At 40.6% G+C, this 21,867-nt stretch overlaps 1 protein-coding gene across 1 annotated transcript in view; it reads left to right on the top strand.

Annotated features, from left to right (window-relative positions):
- The window catches only part of LOC124216142 (amyloid beta A4 precursor protein-binding family B member 1-interacting protein), a 79,073-nt gene that overhangs the window by 11,531 nt on the left and 45,675 nt on the right, over positions 1-21,867 (top strand). Inside the window, exon 2 of the mRNA XM_046620313.2 lies at positions 16,639-16,846. Coding sequence (XP_046476269.1) covers positions 16,745-16,846 — 102 coding nt within the window. The 5' untranslated portion in view covers positions 16,639-16,744. The remainder of the gene's footprint in view (positions 1-16,638; positions 16,847-21,867) is intronic.

Raw genomic sequence — 21,867 nt, 5'->3', positions numbered from 1 at the left:
TAAATATTCATCCACGAATTAAGGTATCCTATAAAACATCGAGAAAAGTGAGAAAATAAGCGAGGATAGGCAAAACATTTACTTGCAAATTTTCTCCATGTCATGAGTAAGAATCCAAATGTTGAATCCGTTAACCGTCAGAAAGGCTTTATATACACTTTCCTCGTTTTTCATGGTTCACAAAACCAAGCGAGGAAAAGGCCAACTATAAGCTCGTTCCCCCGCAATTTATAACGCGAACGACGTCCCTTGCGGGGTTTCATTCGATTTTAGGGCAGTCGTAACGTGCTTGATCGTTGAATACCCCCGGAACCTCTTGGGGAAGAAAAACAAAAAATACTCCCGGAATAAAGGTGCGTGACCCATGCAGCGAGGAGGGGGGGGGGGGGGGGGGGGATATTTATTTATCACGGTCTTGTTCGAAGGGCTGCCGCCCAACCTGCGAGAACATCGGGACCGTTTCTCGCGACTGCGGGAGTTGGGGAAAAGGGCTGTACGACGGCGTATGCATACCTATGTGTGTAGGTACGAGCTTGTAAGGCGATTCGAAAGAGTCGGAGTACACGTGAGTAGGCCAGAAGTGGGTCAACGATCCTGTATACCTACCTCAGAATCGTGGCATCTTGAATGCAGAGGAGAAGATTTTTTGGGGACCTCCCGGGGGCCTCCGGTCGGCCGGCCACGCGCCGCCATCCCAGCGTCCCTGGAATCGTCGTTGACGCCGCTGCTGTAAGCGTAGCCGAGGAACGTTATACCCTAGCGCTCGTTATAATACAGAGATAGCGGAATTTTACTCCCCACATTTTTTTCACTCATTTTTTTTTTTTTTTATTTTATATCTGCCGTATCATTCCGTCGCTTATCGGTGATGATTACGGCCGCTGGAATGTCGTCGATTCGCCGCTTGCACAATTGCGCTAATGCTTATCTCTATGCACACATTTAGGTCGGCGGTGCTAGAGTGATTTTTATTTTATTTTTTTTTTGTTTCTTATTGTGCGAAGAAATTGTCTATTCAAAATGCAAATGAACCGAAAAATCAGAGACGATGCTAAAATACGCGTAGGTTCAACGCTGTACTGTGATTGCACGAAAATATTATCGTCACGTGTGCATGGCGGACGAAAGAAGATATCGACCCTAAGACTTTCTCTTGCACTGGAAATCCGATTTGGCCAACACTTCCTATCGATAAGCACATAATTACGGCGTGGTGGGGGGTCGGTTTCAGAAGGTGTCTGGAATTTAGTCAACATTAAGTTGCGTGGGTGAAACCAGTGTCACAGTATACATGGGGTATTCCTCGTCAAATTAATAGCCCATGTATCTCACCCCCGTCGAATTTAATCATTTTTTAGTATGATGTTCTTACCGACTCAAAAGAGTATCGGAATTTGTATCAGATTTGTTTAGCCACAGCGAGAGTTGAAATAAATCGAAAAACCAATTCCGCAAACGACATTTTTCTCACTCTGAAACAATTCACACAGATTCTATGATTTGAAATGTGATTTTTAAGCACCACACGATAATGGAATCACAATATTGCTATTTTTTTGTAAATTTTTAATTCTTCCATGTTGGAATTGGAGTTTTTTTTTCTTGTATTCCCCGTTCTGAATATATCACGAAATCATGAAAATACTGTGATTGCGGAATCTACTTGAATCAAGGTGTATTAGGAGGAAAAATTCTGATACAGAAAAATTAAAAACTTACGAAAAAGATAGTAAATGTTGAGATCCGATTATCAAGTCGTGTTCAATAATTACATTTCAGATCACTGAATTAGTGTAAATTCTCTCAGATCCGCAAGAATGGCATTTGTGGAATTGGTTTTGCGAGTTTTTAAAAATTCCAACAGTGGCTAAAAAAATGTCGAAAAATTCTCGAGATCCTTTTGGGCGGGTAAGAACTTCGTACTAGAAAATGATCGAAATCGAAGATGTGGTACATGGGCTGCTAATTTGACGTGGAATGCTTCATATACATGCGACTTGCGTAAAATTTTGTTGCTTCGTACGAAAGATTGCAGTGACGATCGAAAGTTGAACGCGTCGAATTGCGTACTTGTCGGTAGTGAAATCCCACCAGTATTTAACTATAAAGAGATAATCTGGTAGGTATCTACATTGTTACTCAGGGTTTATATGAGACTATAGTGTTCTATCATAGTTCGTTAACCCTAGCTAATTACGCTTAAAGTTTTTCTAGGAGGTTAAAATATTATTATGTATGTACTAATTCCTAATTATTTACATAGTATAGTCGTCTAATTGTGAGTCTACTCACGATCACTCGGAGTTGAAATAAATTTCGACGTTGTTTTTTTTAATACAAGCGGTTCATCAGCCACGACGAGCATCTATCAACACGAGTATACTTTCGACAGGGAATTGAATGGGTCAGGATACAGGTTATATGTATTATGTTACAGGCCGAATTGTAATTAAACATTAATGTCACGCCTGATCGAGTGCGGTTCCGTTCGCACGCTCACCACCGAGCTCTCGGAGATGATCCTCGGGTGATATTTCGTTTGACGTGGGCTATTTAAGCTTCATTTTCAGCTTCCTTCCAAGTTTCTGCTGAGAATCCCTTAATTTATCAGCGACGGATGTTATGCAATGAAGAGTAAAAGATGTACCTTCTTCTCTGCCGAGAGTTTAACGCACCAAACCAATCACCAAGGATAATATTCAGTTCCTGCGGTGCGAGCGTTGTAAGAAGAATTACGTACCGTCGGTTCCACCGCGTATACATTGGCGCCTGCAGTATGTACGAGTATCGGAGGAAGACGAGGTTCGGCTTCACAGCGACGAGATCCCAGACCACATGCTCGTCGAGGCCCATATATGGCTCGGAATGCGTTGAATTACGACCGAGGGAAAAAGCCCATTCGTCCGCGTTTGTTTGCCCTTTCGTTATTTGACCGTCAGAGAAACACCCCCGAATCGATCTGCCCAAGTACGCGGCGTACGTAGACTCTGCAGCACGCTTAAGACGGCCTGGGACCTCCGATACCACGTCTAGGTACTATTTCTCCCATCCGACGCTGTATTTTCGTTTGAACCTAGCCAAACATCCCGTTCTTTACATCCGTCGTGTACGGTAAAACGACACGTTTGACGACTCCGACTCCGACTGAGTTTCCGAGCAGCTTATGGGACCAGAAAATTGTGTACGGACACGTAAGCTCGGCGGTCTGTCGCCGAACACTCGAGGGTAACGAATGCGATTCTTATTTTTAGTGCAGGTTTCATCGTACGTGCAAATTAGGTAGTATGGAGTAACGTGACATCTCGACTGAGGACAAATTTTTCATTGATACGGTACTGGAATTTTGGGTGCATGAATTATACGAAGCATTTTTGTCATCCCTTTATCCCTGATAGACGGGTGGTGATTTCTGGCTCGAATTCGTAGAAAGCAGAGGGACTACACGATGAGCCTTCCATCCTAACCCGCACTTGGTCAACTGGGGCGTCCGACGTGTCGCACGACCGTCTCGTTTGACCGATCTTTCGAGCGTAGACGTGGCTTCATCGATTTACTCCGACTAATGAGCCCTGTCACCCTGAACCCCTATGCGATTAATGAAAGTTTGGATGATCCAAGTATTCGAGTAAATTAACCCTGAGTCTCTCGTCTTTGTATGATAATGTAATCTTTAAACGCGCTTAATTGGCATGATTCAATTGGTTGAACGGATCTGAAAATAGACATAATATTTTTTGAAGAAGCGATCAATTTTATTTTTTCTCTTCGTCCGTTATATCGTTAGATCTGACAATGCCGGCGTATAAATGATAGAAAGTCGTATATTTTTCCCTTATCTCGTATTGTCGAGATAGGTATTTACGTAAGCAATAATATAATAATCTTACTCGTTATATCCTTCGGAGTTCTGTACTACACTGGAAATGAAAATTGTGTGGTGAGAATAGAAAGTGCGGTGGAGTAGTTCTACGTCCAATCGACTCAAATTTCATGCATATCTTTGTACGAAATAAATCATAAAAACTAAAGTAACACTGTAATGTAATCAAACATATTGTGCATTTCTATTGTATGTTGACCAGAACGATACGAGCTTTCAGATATCTGCAGTTACATAGTTTTGTTCTTGTTTTCGGTAGAACAGCAGTATTCGAAAAAAATGTCACAATTTCGAGATAATTGCCACAGCATAATCATTGAACGAGATGAAGAAAAGGTTATGATGCATGAATAAAATACAATCGAAATAAATATGTAAGGTACGTCTGCAAAGTATAACTTATAGGTTCGTACCATCCTGTGCGTTGTATGCGGGATTGTTTAATGAGTCGATCCGAAGCATTGCGTGCTACGCGCAGGCCGCAAACTCGACCCGCGTCCGTTCGTTTCATGTATCCAAATGTAGAAAGAAGCCGCCTGACATGTTCCTTGGCAACTTGTCGGGTAGAACTAGGCAAAATACTGCCCTACGTAGGATTTCACATCCATGTTAACTAATCCGTACGAACAAGATCGTGATGCAAAGTTGTACGTGAAACGCTGACACCGAAATTTCGGTCCAATACAATATAGTGTGTGCATTGGTGGGAAGAATTTTTGTTTTTCTATTTTCCATTCCAAAATAGATGGAAAATAATGGACGTAATTTCGATTAATCTTATTTTGACTCGGAGTTGAAAGGTATCTCTTAGTGATTGATGGGACAAAATTGTACCACTCACAAAACGTCTCTGGTAAAATTATATTATCTAATAAAAGTAAAAAGAATCTTCCAAATCTGTGCTAGATAAAGTTTTTAGGTAAGTTTGTATGCCTGGTCTGAGGAGATATTGGAAGTTTTTCATGACCAATTGAACTTGAGTCAAGGTGCTTAATTGTCGTTTTTTTTTCTAAGAACAGTAAGGGTTTGAAAGAAATTTTCATACATAATTTGTTTAAATTTTCACTTGCCAATGTTAAACAATTACGTGCCCAATGTCTCGCACCAAATACTTCGGTGCATGTTCCATCGAATTAGGCATTAACAACAGTTCAGTCGTAATGAAAATGATGAGCTGAACATGAAAAGCTTTTACTGCTTAGTTAAACCGATTTCAATTACAAGACTCTAAGCTTCAGAGTTTATATATTAGGATGTATTTGTATACGTAAAGGCGAAACTTCATCCTTGAAAAGCATGAGTTGCATGCACGCCAGCTCTTGCGTGACTGTTCGGAGGGGACTGTCAGCTTTCTCAAAGTTATAGTTTTCGATTTATTGCTGTAATAACTTGACAGTATTTTATTGCACCGTCTCCTTTTCTACGATAGAAATGCAGCCCTACTAATTAATTGCTGCCGAAGAAGTTGTGTTAATCGTTTCAGATGGTAGATTAAACTCGTCGCCACTCGCCTTATACTCAGAGTACAATATCCAGTTCGATTATGTTATGAATTCACCTTGCGAAAATTGAATTTCGGTTATCAATAATAATAATATCTTGACCCAAACTTTTGTCTGCCATTATGGAGAACCCATAACAGTGCTTGAGTTCATGGTAGAAAGCCATATTTACGGTACGGTAATGGAAAAATGGGAGTACAGATTTTCGAACATTACGAATCTCGTCGTTCAATTTTACGTCGCGGAGATGTTACTAACACAAACATGTTTATCATACGATCCGGTTCTAGGAAATCAAAATTTTTCAATCGATCGTTGATTGATCTGCAGGGACAAGTTTGTTTACGTCACGAGTATTTCGGGACCATGCTTATGCAACGCGACATCTTTGCTTTCGCAGGTTCGCTTTTTTCGGCCTCCTGACTAGGTATAACCCCTTAATACAACTTCCCCAGGTGACTTCTGTAATTTGAGGGAAGACAGGCGATGACGAAATCGAGCTCCCGCGTCGAGACGCTTGTGACGTCGATGCAGGCGTAGTAAAAGTTAGTCGCGTGCAGTGATACGCGCGCCTCGCCGGCGGCGTGAAGCTCGCTTACGAAATCGCGTGGGGCTAAACAGTCCCTGGCATTCAGACGCGATATGTGTATAGCGTATGCCTACTCCGATCGGTGATAGAGAAGATTTATTAATAAAAACTCGAGAGCGGGAGATGCGCGTAGGAATGAAGAACCGTCGGCGTTATTGGTGGTGTTATAGCATCGATTCCGTCGCGTCACGTCGACGCGTGAGCCGGATGTAATGGTTGGCTGTAAGATCATTCTAAATTGCTGCACGCTTGCTCATCGGCGCTCCAGCTTCACGCTGAATTCCACAACGGTCTGCGTATGTGTCCAAAAGTAGAACCTGCAGCTCACTTCCGTCCACTCTATGATACGAATAATGTTTCGGCATGTAAAATGCTCCAAGGCAGACGCATTCTACGGACCACACACTGACCGGCAAAACATTGTTATCCATGAATTTCCCCGAATAATGGAACATAATTTGTGTCACTTATTGTGTACACAGCTAAAACTCGGCAGTTGTCCCGAACACCCCATTTATTTTCAACGTACGTAGCAAATAGATATACTCAAACGTTGTATTATAAGTGCGCATACGTAGGCTCGTACATGTATAGAATTATTGAGTTATCTAAATTTCGTTAGAGGTTCGTACAACTTCGAACGAGCTCTCGGGCAATTAGCAATCAACATTAATTAGCATAATCAAATAGACACCGCGGTCTGTTTTCATACCAAAATCTACACGTCGTGAATATTACTTTGTAACAACTAGGCGGTCGATCAATCGTTAATACGCTCGCTTGTAGTGCACATTGCCAATCCGGCGTCGTAGAGTTCGCTGTCCATTCGGTGGGTGTTTATTTATGTATTCCGCCAGCCGCGCGACTTGGTGCGGTTTGGTGTGCGGAGGAATATTATACGTCCATGTCGGGTGGAGGGAGGCCGATAGTTTTGCGTGGGCTGTGGGCATGCGGTGCCTGGTTGGCCGCCATGCGGTCGGGTCGCTGACTTCAGCCGCTGCGGAGCTTATGAATGAAAATATGGTTTGTCTCCAAACTTAGCGCAGCAGAAACGATTTTGTTTCATCGAGGCGCCCGCAGCTTCGTTCAAGTCACCCGAGATTTCATATCGACAACGAGACGCCCGCATTTGCTCTGTGCGCGTGACGTGCACGTCCTTTCGGGGATGAACGAATCTTCGAGAGGCCCTGTCCTATTGGTTGTAAAGTCCAGGGTACACGCTGTTTTGATTCATAAGAAATTATCACTATGATCTGACGTGGGGGGGTTTCCAAAGTAGTTATCATTTTTTCGTATGCAATTCAGAAGGTTGAGAATCCTCAAAATCTTGATATACTTTCGCTGTGTACAACCATTTCGTCACAAAGTATAATTTGACTATTCCACTTCGATAAGTGGAACTCTAATGCACTTGCCGAAACAAGGCGTATGCAGATGTGACATGACAAGCAGCGGTTCGGTCGAGCTTGAGGTGATATAATGTGTATTAGGATGGTCCTTAAATAGGTAATTTCTGAATTTCGACCTGTGTTCCCCCGCAAATTAGCTTCAAATAATTCAAAAATAATTTCCTAATTTTTTCAGATTATTATCTCGACCCTAACCTGTGCCCCAATGAGGGTGGATTTCCCCATTTAACCCTTTCAGGGGCACATGAAATTTATCGAACGGATTCAGATGAAACTTGGTATAGGGGGGTTCCTTGGGTTACTGATTGCGAATCTGAACTCAAAATTTGAAAATTCCAAGTGGTGAATCCAATATGGTGGACCAAAATCCCGAAAGGCACTTGATACTGCCATATTGGATCCATCATTTTGAATTTTGTAATTTCGTGTTCAGATTTGTAATCAGCAACCTCGACAACCTCCGAGTACCGATTTCTACCGAATTCAAATGACTTTTCGGATTTCACTCCACCATATTGGATCCGCTATTTTGAATTTTCAACTCTCAAGTTCAGATTCATAATCACCGACCCAAGAAACCTCCCCGTACCAAATTTCATCTAAATCCGTTCGGTAGATTTGATGTGCCCCTGAAAACGTTGAATGAAATCCACCCTCTTGGGGGCACGGGATAGAGATGAGATAAGAATCTGAAAAAATTACGGAATCATTTTTAAATTATCTGGAGCTGATTTGGGGGCGTACCGGTCTCGAAATTCAAAAATGACCATTTTAAGGACGACCCTAATGTGTATAAGTTTCATCGGCATAAGGACGTCGCGTGTGGAGTGTGCGAATTTATCAATGCACGGAAAAAAGGTAAGCCGTCACAAGCTCGGCGCGGAGGGTAGGAACAAAGGCTTTCATTTGCCGGAGACAAAAGGATTCGCTTGGACAAGAATTGTAGACGCATATATTATGTACGTGTGGCGCGACGTCAGGGAGACTTTGGCACCGAGTTTATCGTCCGGCAATAAGTGGCCGCGTTCCCTGAACTCCGAAGATCGAACGCGAAGAAATACGCGGCTTGTACGGATGCGAATGCATACCCTAACTAACGTCATGTTCAATGATCAAAGTTACTTATTATATCGTCGCTCGGTTCATTCGCGCTAATTATACTATCCCATTCCCCGTTAATAATCAATCTCATTCACGTTATCGTCCGTGAATCCTCAATCTTCGGTCTCCTTTGATCCGCAGTTATATCATATACGTATGTATCATTTAACTGACTCGGGTTAGAAATTCATTTCATAACCTTTTGATGTGACCTTCATTCTATCAGGCGGCGAGAATTTCCACAATAACTTCGTCATCGGTTATATGTTAGTAGTTAGCGACCGTACATGGGAAGTCTCTTGACAGATTTTACTTTGTTTGAAGATAATTCTTGAGTAAATCTAAAACCTCAACTTCCGATCTTGATTGATATCTCGTAGAGAGCCTTATTCATTTGTAAACCAAAGTAAATTATGTGGTTCTATTGAATTCTAGCGGGTTCATTACCGCCGTTCGCTCTTAGACGAGAATTCTCTTTTTGGTATACAAGATAAAAATGCACGGTGCAGTTAACTTACGTCAACGGGAGCTATTCATTTTAACGATCACCGCCAGCAGGGTTGTGGATCGAAGATTACCGAGGGAAGTTTTGGATGAGTCACATCGTGGCGACGAGTAGTCAGCCTCCGAGAAACTCTGGAAGATGGGGAGGAAAACCTTTTCCCAGATTACCGTTCTTGAGATTCGAGAATAATCATGATCTAGGTTCCCTCCACCACGCCTCGTCGTTGACCACCAGCGTCTGCATCTATGTATACGTATAATAATATTACAACCCTGCACGATGCCTATCCAATTCAAGATTATCGCATCGTTACGACTTCCAGTAAACCGAAAAGAACCCTCCTGAAATATGAAAGAGATTCTGTGACGTCGATTCATCGTCAGACAACCCTGGCAAGGGGCGCGGTGTCGGTCAATGGCCATAGAAAGCTTAACCCCATCAGTACGAAACTTTGTGAGGACGCGATGGTCAATGACTCGCTGTACGATACATGAGAGAGAGGAGTGACCTGTGCGTTTATATCTCAACAGTTTTTGGTATACTTAAAACGATCATAATTAATTATTAGATTTTCGCCTTTATGCGGAGAAAGCGCCGTGGTGTTGGGGGAATTGGTTTGATGGCGAACAAAATCTTCCACGTAGAAATAAGAATAAATTCTTTCATTCTCAGAGCGATGAATCTGTTTCCGCTTGTTATCATGCCCGCTACTAAATACCGAGCTGTGTTCGTATCAGAAAATATACACGAAATAAAAACATTAGGGCTTGTGGAGTGATTTTCGACCGAGAAACAGTTAGCAGTAGATGCATTTCTTATCCTTACGCGTATATAACTGTGCAGACGAACAAAATGTATTATTTTACACAATGGGTTCGTTATGTAAAACTTGTTTGATCGTTGGGTAATTCGTCCCAAATGAGCTAAACAGTTTTGCGGCTGTTTTATGGGAGATTTTAGTTCGGGTATTATAGTCTTTAAATAAGCAAGACGTTGGCCCGAATGGCCAGGAACTTCTACCTGAACTGTTGGTAAGTGGTAACAAGATACGGGACACGGCCGTTGACTGCTTCCGTACAGAGAGGTCTCGCAGTCTCTCAGGTGTATAACCAAGAAGCCGGTGGCCAAGTAGAGTCAAGACTCGTCTCGGAGTTCCAAGTTCAGAACCGGGTCTCATCACACCATTTGCGTCATATCAAGAATCATGGTGTTGGGGAATTCTTAGAATCGTAGCTAAAGCTATTGTTGCAGGTGTATTTATAATTCGTGGTACTATAAGAACGTCAGGGGAACACATGACGAAGCCGCCGACATGAACAGTGCATATACTGATTCAGTAATGTATTGTACTGACTTTCGGAATTAATGAAGAAAAGGTAGAGATCCGCATGAAATTCAGATTGCGTTCTAAAATACATTTCAGTTCATCGATCACGTTGTTGTGTTGAAAAGCTTGAAATAATATTAAGTTAGCTGTATTAAAGATGGTTTGAATTAATTCTATATGGTCCTGTAGGACGAATAGCACCGGAACAAAGGTTAGAGGTAGTACAGTGTATCATGCAGCATTGTTGTACGTGTAAATGGTACGTACTTTACATATACTTGCTTGGTACACAGTATTCCTTTAGGTGTATTAACGGAGCTACTATTACATCGATTTTTTACCCTGCCACTTATCTCATGGTTGGTTTGAACTGTTGCTGCTGTTTTATCAACGCATTTGCAAATCTAAATTATTTGTCGTGGGCAAGGCCACCGTGTCTCAGACTATTTTTGGCCCGTATTTCCCAGAAAATCGCCGAGCAGAGCGGACTTTTGATTTTCAATCGATGGGGCCACTCAGTCTGGCTGGATGAATTCAAGGTTGAGTATTCTCTGTAACACAGCAAAGAGCGTGGCATCGACGTGAATATATAGCTATACTGTTGTTAATATGTGAAATTAAAATCAGATAGTCAAACACAGACTCATAGTGCAGCTCGTTGTTTCCTGATAGAATGCGGGTACCAAAGGTCATGTGAATGATTCGGTCCCGACCGGTTTCTCGAATTTATATCTAATTTCTAGATCTCTCACATAACAATGCTTAATCCGTTTGACAGTCCAGCTATACGGACTTGCACAATACATGTCATCTCGTCTGAAACGAAAAGCACTCGGATATATCTCTGTCCTATTGATATGCTAAAGATGGAGGATGATTGTACTATCGACTCCAACTAATACGAATCACGTCGGCTCACCGTTTAAAATGCTCATTAATATTGCCATTCGAAAGGGGTTTTCCCGTGGTCGGTAATTATTAGCATAAACAACGAGTAGTTGGGCTCTGGAACACGATGACCAACTATCTTCTGGCCCAATTTTTTTCCCAACCCTTTTCTCTTGTGTTCCATTTAGCTTCAACAGTGTGGGTAGGTACTATTCCACTGCCTGTAATAGCTCCTCACCGCTCTTTATATCGCACCGCGTCACTGTACCCACTATGTGCAAATGAGGGGATTGAAATGGCTTTTGGTTCATTTTTCATTTGACCTTTTTCTATTTTATACCGAAGATGCAACGAGCCGTTGTTTGCTGACTCATTTTTCTTTTCCTTGCTCAAGTGTTTTGCCGCGAAAAGTTCAATACTCTTTCGACTTATTGTTAGATCTATTATTTGTTTACAGCTGTCGTAAAACGAACATGCTTAAGCATTTTTCACGAAAAAAAACCTGTATCATATCAGAGACTTGGCCTATTATTAAATGATGTTCTGTCGGCAAAGGTTGAGATGTTATTGAACAACTGCATCATCATTTTATGACTCAGATGGTGGTAAAACGGTCTAAATGAAAACGCTAACTCGAGGGGAACCATTTCGATTCTTTTCGGTTCGAGGGTTGGATGAAGAACTTATTTTCGATATTTTGCCTTATATTGGAGGAACAAGAGATATTATACAGAAATACTTCGTTCAAAGTACGTATATATGAAAAACTCACTTTCAGAATCCGAATGAGTCGCAGATGACTCAGCCAGTCTGGAACAATACTTGGCGCTTAAATGAACTTTATTATACCTGCAGTATTTCAAACCGACTTTGTGAATTTTTAACGTACATTCATCCTCACACCAACAGCCGAGATTTTCTGCCGAAGGCATGTTTACCACGTACCGGGTGATCGCTAAGGGGCGGTAAACGATTTTTATGTTCTGGCCATACATTTTTGGCACATTGATCTTTTCCAAAGCATAGTTCTTATCTGGCTCTCACTACATTTACTATTTACAGTACAAATGCTGTCCCTTATATGATTACAATGCAGGAACAAACTATCCGAGGAACAATTATCGCACAGCCCACGGTTTGTTTCAGTTATCTGCGATTTGAGCTCGGCCTTCGTACCTTTTTGAGCGAACGTTGATTGTCGCGTGGGGCATGCGTGCGTGCGTGCGTGCTGTGCGTGCGGACGTGTGTCCCATGCCATGGCTGACGGCGTCACTCCCCTAAAAAGTAAAGAAGCTATTGCCGACTTATGCGGCTTGGACAATTCAATTTATTGATCATAAGTGTCGATATGAGTGGGTTCGTTGTTCATTTTGCCTACGCCTCAACTCTGTTCCGATAGGCCATTGCCGTTTCACGCGGTAGTCGCGGTATAATTCCGGTTGGCCAAATACGGCAGCGTGGAAAATAATCTCCCCTATGAAGATGCGGAGATCTGCCAGAACTGCAGGACCAGCCTTGATTACTAAAATCATGGTCACTTCACAGTATAATTAGTGTAAGAGATATGCGTAAATATGGGTATAGAAATCGTTGAGGCTATGGATATGGGTGGGAATTGTACTTGGATATTTCGAATGTTATAGCTTATCGCAAGATAAGAGGAAGGCCTAACAGTGTTAACTGCTCGTAGTATACGTAGTAGGTAGAATGGCATGTGTAGCTCACGATTAGGTGTAGATTAAAATTATTGATACGCCTTTTGCGTCACGGTGTCTTTCAATTGAACCCAACGTGAAACACATATGCCTATCATTTATTCATCTTTTATTGAAAAAAAAGAAGTGATCGATGTTTCATAGTACCTCAGAATTAAAACGATTTTTTAAAATTTGTGCACCTGCGAAAGATGCGATTTTTAGAGTAACTAAACGAGTTCATTTCACGAAGCCTCAATGGGATATCTAACAGCTATGGTATAAGAGATTCGAGTTGTAAACGCGTACAGATAATGAGCTGAGTTGGAAAGCTCACTGCATGCAGGTACATACATGTATTCATATGCACGATACACGCCACTCATTACGTAACACGTTATTGGCGACGCTGACCTTTTTCATATTCCAACACTGATTATGGGTGCTTGGAAGTGGGTGGTGGGTAGAACTGTACGTGTTGAGGTGGACGTCAGCCCACGCTGTGTTATATATTCCCTGCATCGTCAGTGTTACGAACATAGAAAGTGGTTATTCATTTTGATCTGGAATTTTTAAGGCAGAAACGGGATCGCTTTCCAAGTAACAGTTAGGAAATACTGAACTATATTTTCAAAACTGTAAACCTAAATATACATCTTACGCTTCGAAAATCACACATAGCTAGGTTTATCGCGGACGTGTAACCGTAAAATGGACTGTAAAGTTGTTCAGTTAATTCATATCTTGAGGCTATTCAAGTATTTCCTAAGAAAGTTTGGTATCGCAAACTCCGAATAGCTGATGTTTTCATGACTCATTCGGTGAAGGTGTGATGGGACTTGATGGAGATTCTTTTCACGCACCCACCTCATTCGTGTCATATTTCATGCACTAACACCTGAGTGAAGTTTTCGCAGTTTGCCTGTCACCTGGTATGTATGAATCGATTTGTTGAGTTCTTTTTTCTCTCACTGTATATTCCAGACGATTACCACTTCTACCGTTGGTTGAGCGATTTTTTCCAATTGTGACCGAATAAACGCATAACACCAAAATTAGAACGTTTATGACTTTTGATTCGTTTTTGATTATTGGATTAGAAGATACGGAATCACAATAAAATTTGTCACTTTTCGATTCCTCAGATCTACTGAAAATATTATATTGTGTTACGAATTTTATGCGACAGCAATAGCACGACTACTAATGCGAACGCAGCATAAGCCAAGGCGAGCGCTGTAATCACTCGAGTAAGATACTCTAAGCAAACGAATGTAATGTAACCATTTAAAAGAAGTAGATCAGGGCAGTCAAGAGGTCTAGCGGCATAGGTCCGGCTTCATGAAACTTAATCTATACGCGCAAAATTCAGATTGAACTTACAATTAGTCCAATGACGTCACTGGCGGGTGCGTCAATTCCGTGCATGGAATTGAGTAATCGAAAAGTGCTCACGCGTCAAGAAGGCCCTAGTGTGTAAAATTGTGAATTTCAGCCAAGCGCATGCGCTAGCGTTGTCTTACCGCACTGTTCAGAAATAATGCACTCTAGGCACGATCCACAGGCTTCGAAAATCCAACTTTCCAAGTGTGTGTTGGAATAAAAATATTTTTCGCGAACAACTGACCAAAATTGCGGTAAAATTCAGTGGTTAACACTCCTGTAATTCCACGACCAGCTGTCGTTAGGCTAGCCTTGAATTGTTTCACCGGTTTTGCAGAGACCATGTAAATTTGTGACATCAGCGTAGAGACGAGGACAAATGACTCGAGCGAAGGAAAAACGACTTGTAATACAAAAAACAAGTTATACGGTATAATAAGTGACACAAAAAGTACAAAAAGAAGACAGGGAGTTTTAAAAAAAGCATGACACACACAGTCCGTGAAATTAGTCACGGTCTTACGTATCGGCGAATGGTCAACTGCGTACGTGTCGCAGTCAAATTTCTGCACGGAGTTTTTCTTTTGATAATCCGTACAATCTTTTCCATAGTTAGATCGTAGCGCTGTATTGGAAAAAAAGCGGTCTCAATTTTTCTGCAGATTCTTTCTTAGAGCATAGGATTGCTTTCTTCGTCGTTGAAAATATACACACGGGATGATAGAACTCGGGTTCCCATTATACCTGCGACAATGTTTATGCTGGCATGGAAACAATTTGAAATGAGTCAAAGATAAACAATGTTAGTAGCAGTAGAATATGCTTAACATATTTATCTAGATATTGTAGTAAAAAAGTATGCTATATCGAACGCTCGTTTTTTTCATTTTTCTAAAGTCCTGCAACACAAACTGTTCGGCAATTAAACGGGTAAAGGGATTCTTTCCTAAAGAGCTTGAAGCACCGATAAAAGTCAAGATTATTTTGTTATTAGATCGATTAATATTCGTTTGTTTTCAATACGGTTGATAGCGAAAAAAGGGTAGTTTTCCTTCAAACCTGGCGCACCTTGCATCGCCGGAGTCGTGGCCCATTAAGCATTACGCCATTAGGGCAACTATTACCACCGTGTCAAATAGGCGTGCAGTGTGGGTGATATGCCTTTGTCTTTTCATTGACAATAAAACGCTTGATGTACCGTTCTTCCTCTCCTCTCTTTTTCACTCTTCTATTCACACTTGCAGCGTACATTGCCGCAGGCACAGCTAACGCGGTGCCGGGGCGTGGTGCTACGACCCTATGCTATTTAATGTGCTGTATGGGCCTATAAGGCCGTGCCATATTGTAGCGATGCGAACCGATATTCACTCTACCGATCACGGTATTCACGCATACTTGAATGCATAAGCGTATTTCCTGCTTCCTGCCACCTTTAATTGCTGATCCCACCGTGTATACAATAATAGTTAATATCCCGATATCGAGCGGCTCGGCATAGTGATGGACAAAGGAAATTGACACTGACGCTAGATTGCAGTTTCCGAAGAGTGCAGTTGGCGGTTAAACGGCGATTGGCAGGCCAACGGCTTCAGCGAGCCCGCAGTCGTCGTTGCTCTGGACGTGTGTAAAGTACGACTTGAATAATCCAACGTCGCGGACGTGTTTGCAGGGGTAGCTTCGCACGATTCACCGACCGACTATGCTTGGCGCCAACCGGCAATTATTTGCTTCAACGATCCTGTCACCGTGTGTATTTATACAAGTTCATTGCCGTGGTATTTAGATACACATATGTATGACACTAAGCCACGATATCGCTGCTCCGCTCCTCTGCCACAAAGCCTTCGTAAACACTTCTATCGATGAAACCGAGGATGAGGTATTTCAGATTGTATCGAAAAAAAAAGTAGAATAATAATAATGACTCAATGAGACAATATCTTTGTGGTTATTATGAATACATTTCTGCACTCTGCAGGTCTTCGATCCATGTTCAACATAATTATTTTTGTCAATATATAAATACCTCATTTTTGCATCGACAAGAAGTCCACCAAACTTGACACGTAAGGTTTATAAACTGACAACTCTCCACAATACTATCACACATATATATATATAATATAGTATACATAACTGACATATTATGCTGGCGATAGATGAATATGTTCACAGCGTTATTTCCTGTAGCTGGGTGCAAATCGTGGTGTGAGTATACAACGGAAGTTATACTACGTTGATAAATTTTTAATCACCTTCTATTTGATTGGCATGATCCGAAAACCGTTTTCACTCACTCAAACCATAACGTGTTTGCATTAATTAACAAGGTCTTGTATGATTTAAAATTATTGTTACAGAAATACGGTAGCTGAAACGAGTGACACAGCTGCAGTGATTGTTTCCGGTGTTTCGGAATAAGATAAAAGAACAGGGTGACGATACATAGAATATAAAAAAGAAAAAATGGAACGATACGAAGAGGAAGGCGGTGAGGACAGTGACAACGAAACAGATCCGGAACAACTGCTCAACGAATGGCTTGGCGAATTGGACAGTCTCACTGTGGTGAGTTTTATTTGTTCTTTGTAATTACAGTTTTAGACACTGTTGGAAAAATTTAACTAAATATAATGTCCCAGCAGGTCAACTTCATATTTGTATCATCTGTTACATCTTTGTTAATGAGTATGGCAGAAATTTTTGTAATTTCAACGTTTCAATTGTCACATGAACGTTTAATTTGTGATTTTTATTTTTTTTTCACTTAAGTACACACTAAAAAATGTTTAAATCAACCCAAAAGTTTCAGCAGACGTGCTGGAACATTTTTTTTCGAACTGTGTATGCACTAGTTTTTCCAATATTCAGTCGTTGCTCTGTTCCGAACGTTCTTGAATAAATTTGAAAGTTGACTAACAATGAGTCTTCTACGGGTAGAGTCCACTGTAGATGAGGGTAGTAAAGACTGTATAATGATTATCTGCTTATCGACTATAGTGGACGCTATTGAAAATGACGTAGTGTATTCTATATTGGACAAACAGGGCGTATATTAGAGCGGCAGACTTGAAGACGAATGTCCAGTAGCAGGCAGATGCTTACAATTTTCCAGTACTGCATTGTGAAACGCTGTTCAATTGGTGTCAACTGAATGGGGGGCTAAATATTTTACTATCTGTAATTTGGCCTCTTCATGAAGCAATTAAATGACGTTGGCGTCAACACCCGCACGTGACATGACAGCCATACCCGTGAGGTCTGCAGTACTTGAAACATTTATCGAAAGGCTTGACGATACGATCAAATCGGAATTGACGTTTCTCATTGAATTTACTCTGAATCTTGTATTTGAATCGCATAGAAATGAAAATTTCTATGGACAATTTGAATAGATTTATACAAAATAAACAGCCCAACTACGTCTGTTATCGTATAGCGATATAACGACACTCTCTATAGCTAAATGTTCTATAACGCTAACAACAGACTTTGACCTCTGGCGCGTAGCTCATGACTCGGCATTTCCGATTCCCGCCCGCATTTCCCCCAAGGATTAACACCGTACGATGAATGATGCGTTGATTGCCTGAATAAGACTTTCGGATTTTATGTTTTCAAAAACTCCAGGCCTTGTACATTTAACGGCACTGAAACGATATCCTTACACATCTTAAGGGGGGTGTTGCACTTTCGATTTTCTTCCGTGGGCGGTCCGGATCAATTGGAAAAAAATCGGAACTTGTTGGAGATATACGATGCTTTCTCTAAAATACCTTTCGAATAATAATTATTATCGAAATGTATGATTGTGCCCTGCGCCTTGAGAGATATTGATAAACGAATTTTGATTATCAATAAAAAATATGATTCCCCCAATGAACGAACTTATTGCCACTGACGAGAGATTTTGAATCGCACGAGCGAATCGCTGTGATTGAAAGTTGGAAGGAAAAAGGACGAGATTACTGAAGAAATAAATTCGTGCTAACAAATAAAGCATAAAAATATAATTTCTAAATTTATTCACTCAAGTTCACAAGTCTATGCGTAGTGGCCGTTCTGGGATATAAATGAAATCTTGAAAAGAACATATAGTCTGGATTGTTTCCAGCCAACCGATAAGGAATCTGTGATTATATTTGCTATTTTTGTACGCCAGTTGGAAGCCGAAAGGCGGAAGTACGGGCAACGCCTGCACTTGCACTTGCATCGGAGGTCGGTCAAGGCGTATAGCGTAGTATGGATCGATAGCGCTTTAGTCGGAGATGGGAAACTCGTGCTATTGCTGTACACAGCAATCCTCGTCGTCGTCGTCTTCATCTTACGTCGTAATCGTCGTACCGTTGACCCCGCTTCGAGAACCGCGTTCGTATTTTCCCTTCGTTAGTGAATCGTGAAGTTATTTCTAGAATTCACAGACTGCCGGCTCCAATTCATGCTCACGAACGTTTACCCGCAACGTGCAGCCAAGCTGAGATGAATAAACAAATTGCCTGTAACGCGCTCACGAGCTTTTAACCAGTGTGTGGAAAAGGCTGTGAAAATATACGCTTCTTGCGGTAAATGGTTGGAAAATGGTCGCCAAGCTTTTGCTCTGTTTAGCTGTTGGTACAGCTCCGAACTCACCGGAGCTTTCTACAGGTTTCTGCCTTACCTTATGCAGCTATCGGTTACCCTTCAAGCTTTGGGATTGCAGTTACTGGGTGAGCATCTAGTGCTTTCTCCTCGGACCAGATACTCGTCATTCGATTAAATTAATACGAAAAAATTAAGGATTCGGTTTATTTCCATGTACACAATCATCCAGGTAGAAAAAAGTAATATTTGGGTCACAGAATTATGTGAAGCAAGGTCGGAATCCATGGACAGAGATAATATTTTAAATTCGCGAATAACGCTGCGTTCAATTTAGAATAAACTTACTCGTGGGGAATGAGCGGCCATGTTAAAAACAGTCATATGGGTATCATAGGCGTACTGAAATCGAGCAATGTACGGATTTGCCCCATTTGATCTCATTTGTTTTGAACAAGAAAATATGCTTGGACCTCTATACTGTAGATTTTCGTGAAATCATCCAGCATGGTCTTCATAGCCAGGACTCATTCTTTAATATATCAGACATTTTTTGTATCTTCCCACTTCCCACGAAAGAGTGCGATGAATGCGCCACTAATTTTTTTGGTAAATTTTGTTTATTTGATCATTTATTATCTTGAAAGTTGCCAAAACAATCATTTTATAGAGATTCATTCGTAGTTTACGCACAATTACATTGAGAAAAACATTTAACTTATTTTTATTTGGTTGAGGATGAAGAGCTCTTTTTCATTTTCGTAAAATTTTGAAATTTTCATGTGACGTATTTGATCTATAATGGTTGAAACGAAACGAACAGACAAACATGAGAAGTATATCTGCACTGTTCGGAAATGGGGCACTTCACACACGCACCACAAGCTTCGGAAAACAAAGTTTCCAAAAAGGTGTTGCAAAAAAACATTTATCTAGGTTTTCATCAGTGTGGATATGAGATAATATAATTTATTGTTCGTAGATGTGTAAAATAAAAATATTTCATTAATTTTTTTGTCTGCGATGGTTACAGATAGACGATTAGGCACGTCCATAAAGATTATCATTTGCTTCTTGTTGGCATAACATCAAACAGATTATTTTGTTTTTCACCGACACGTGAAATTGAAAACACAAAGTATTTGAGTTGTCTGTAATAGTTTTAGTGATCAGATTACCTTGCATATCAACATAAGTACAATTCTATACGAGTATATAATTTTTTAGTCAAAAAATGTACTTAGGTACTCCCTACCAATTTGTTACTTGTACCAGTGTAAACGCAGGTGACCAAATCGTCCATTCACGGAACAGCCATGAACGGACAGAATGTAAAAAAATGTAGAATCGGTTTTGCCGAATAGAAGGATAATGTTTTTCACACGTTAATGTTTTATAGAATACGTTTCTATGAGAACATTCACTATTAGTTTTTCATCTTTGACTAATAATATCACTTTTATTAACAATTTTGCTTGGGTAGTCCATCGATAGCAACCTTAACCTACATTTTGAAGACCGTTTAGAACAAAGTTGTTCTATGTGTATATCTGCGGTAGAAAAGTTTCTGTATGGTCCGTAGTTAAAAATCATCCCTCCTGCGGCAAGTTATATATATATAATATGGTTAATGTTTAATTCGTGTACTCCCGCACACTTTTGATAAGCGTAATAAACTCCTGAGGATTTCCGGCCCGAATTAGTATGCTGCGTCTACTATATCCGCCTTCGAAGACCAACGCTCCGTTGTCAGCATCCTAATTGTGCCCACTTGATAAGCTACTAGTTTTCGTTTTTTTTCGACCATTTCCTTCCCTTTTCACTTACGGTAATCGCTGGCAGGTAGTAGAAATTTAATTTTGATTAGGAGATCTTGTTACAAAAAGTCTAAACGGAACATAATGAATGTTACATTTTACATCGATAATTGGAATAACTGTTGTGGCAGCAATATTTCTTAGTAGATTTTACAGTAACTTTTGACTGGAATTTTCAACTCAGTAATCAGATTTCACCGCGATTGCTGCAGATTCAACTGCAAAATACTGCTGGCACAACAGTTCAATACTTTTTTTGCGTGCTGCTCTGTTGAACAAAAGTTTTTGATTTCAGATCCGCACAGAATATAGAAATATTAATATAAACCTGTTTGTAGTAGATTCGTAGAATCGTCCGTCATTGGCGGTGAATAATAGTATAAACAAATAATTGTCTTGAACAATTAAAATAGGTCACACCACATGCATACCATGTAATATCAAATTCTATCGAGTTAATTAGCTTCATGTGTCGAAACCTTTCAGTACTTCAGTAGAGCTAATTAGCTTGTCGTATGTCCACTCGGAAATATGAAACCCTTGGGGTAGAGCACTCGTATGATGCAGGGTGATTCAAACTTCAACTGCTATCCCTGCAAGGATGACGTGGGTCATACTGCATGTCGATGGCCCCTAATAAAATTCACTCAACTTCAGAAAGGTTGATTATAAAAGACCTAACTTTGCAATGCAATGGCGTGATAATTGTAATCCAAGTAACTCTACGAACCCCGATGATGTAACAATTATCTTCAATCTTCAATTATCACTGGAATTAATTGATTTAGAATTGGGGTTCGTAGAGTTACTTGGATTATAATCGCCACGCCAGAGTTAGGTTATCTATAATTAGTGTGAATTTTAGTAGGGGCCACCGATATCATGTACAATTCTCATTAACTATCAACGAAAAATTTTCAGTTTTCAATTTGCCTTCATCGGAACATCTCTCGAGTTTTTTAATAAAGCATTGAAAATACTTCGAAATATTTAGACGATATTTTCTTCTATGTTTGGTGTACTCCGATCTGTTGAACAAATTTTTGTCTTATTAGTTTTGAGCTATTCCTTATAGACAATCATTATTTTCTTTTTAACGCTGGTTCGTAATTGCTATATAGAAAAAAGCCAGTTAGGGATTTTTGTTTTTTTTTGTGAAATCAAACAAGATTATCGTATCGAATTTTGAATTTA

Source organism: Neodiprion pinetum, chromosome 4, assembly GCF_021155775.2.
Source record: "Neodiprion pinetum isolate iyNeoPine1 chromosome 4, iyNeoPine1.2, whole genome shotgun sequence".
Classification (NCBI taxonomy): Eukaryota; Metazoa; Arthropoda; class Insecta; order Hymenoptera; family Diprionidae; genus Neodiprion; species Neodiprion pinetum.
The sequence above is the reverse complement of the archived record's forward strand: the minus strand, read 5'-3'. Positions and strand labels throughout refer to the sequence as shown.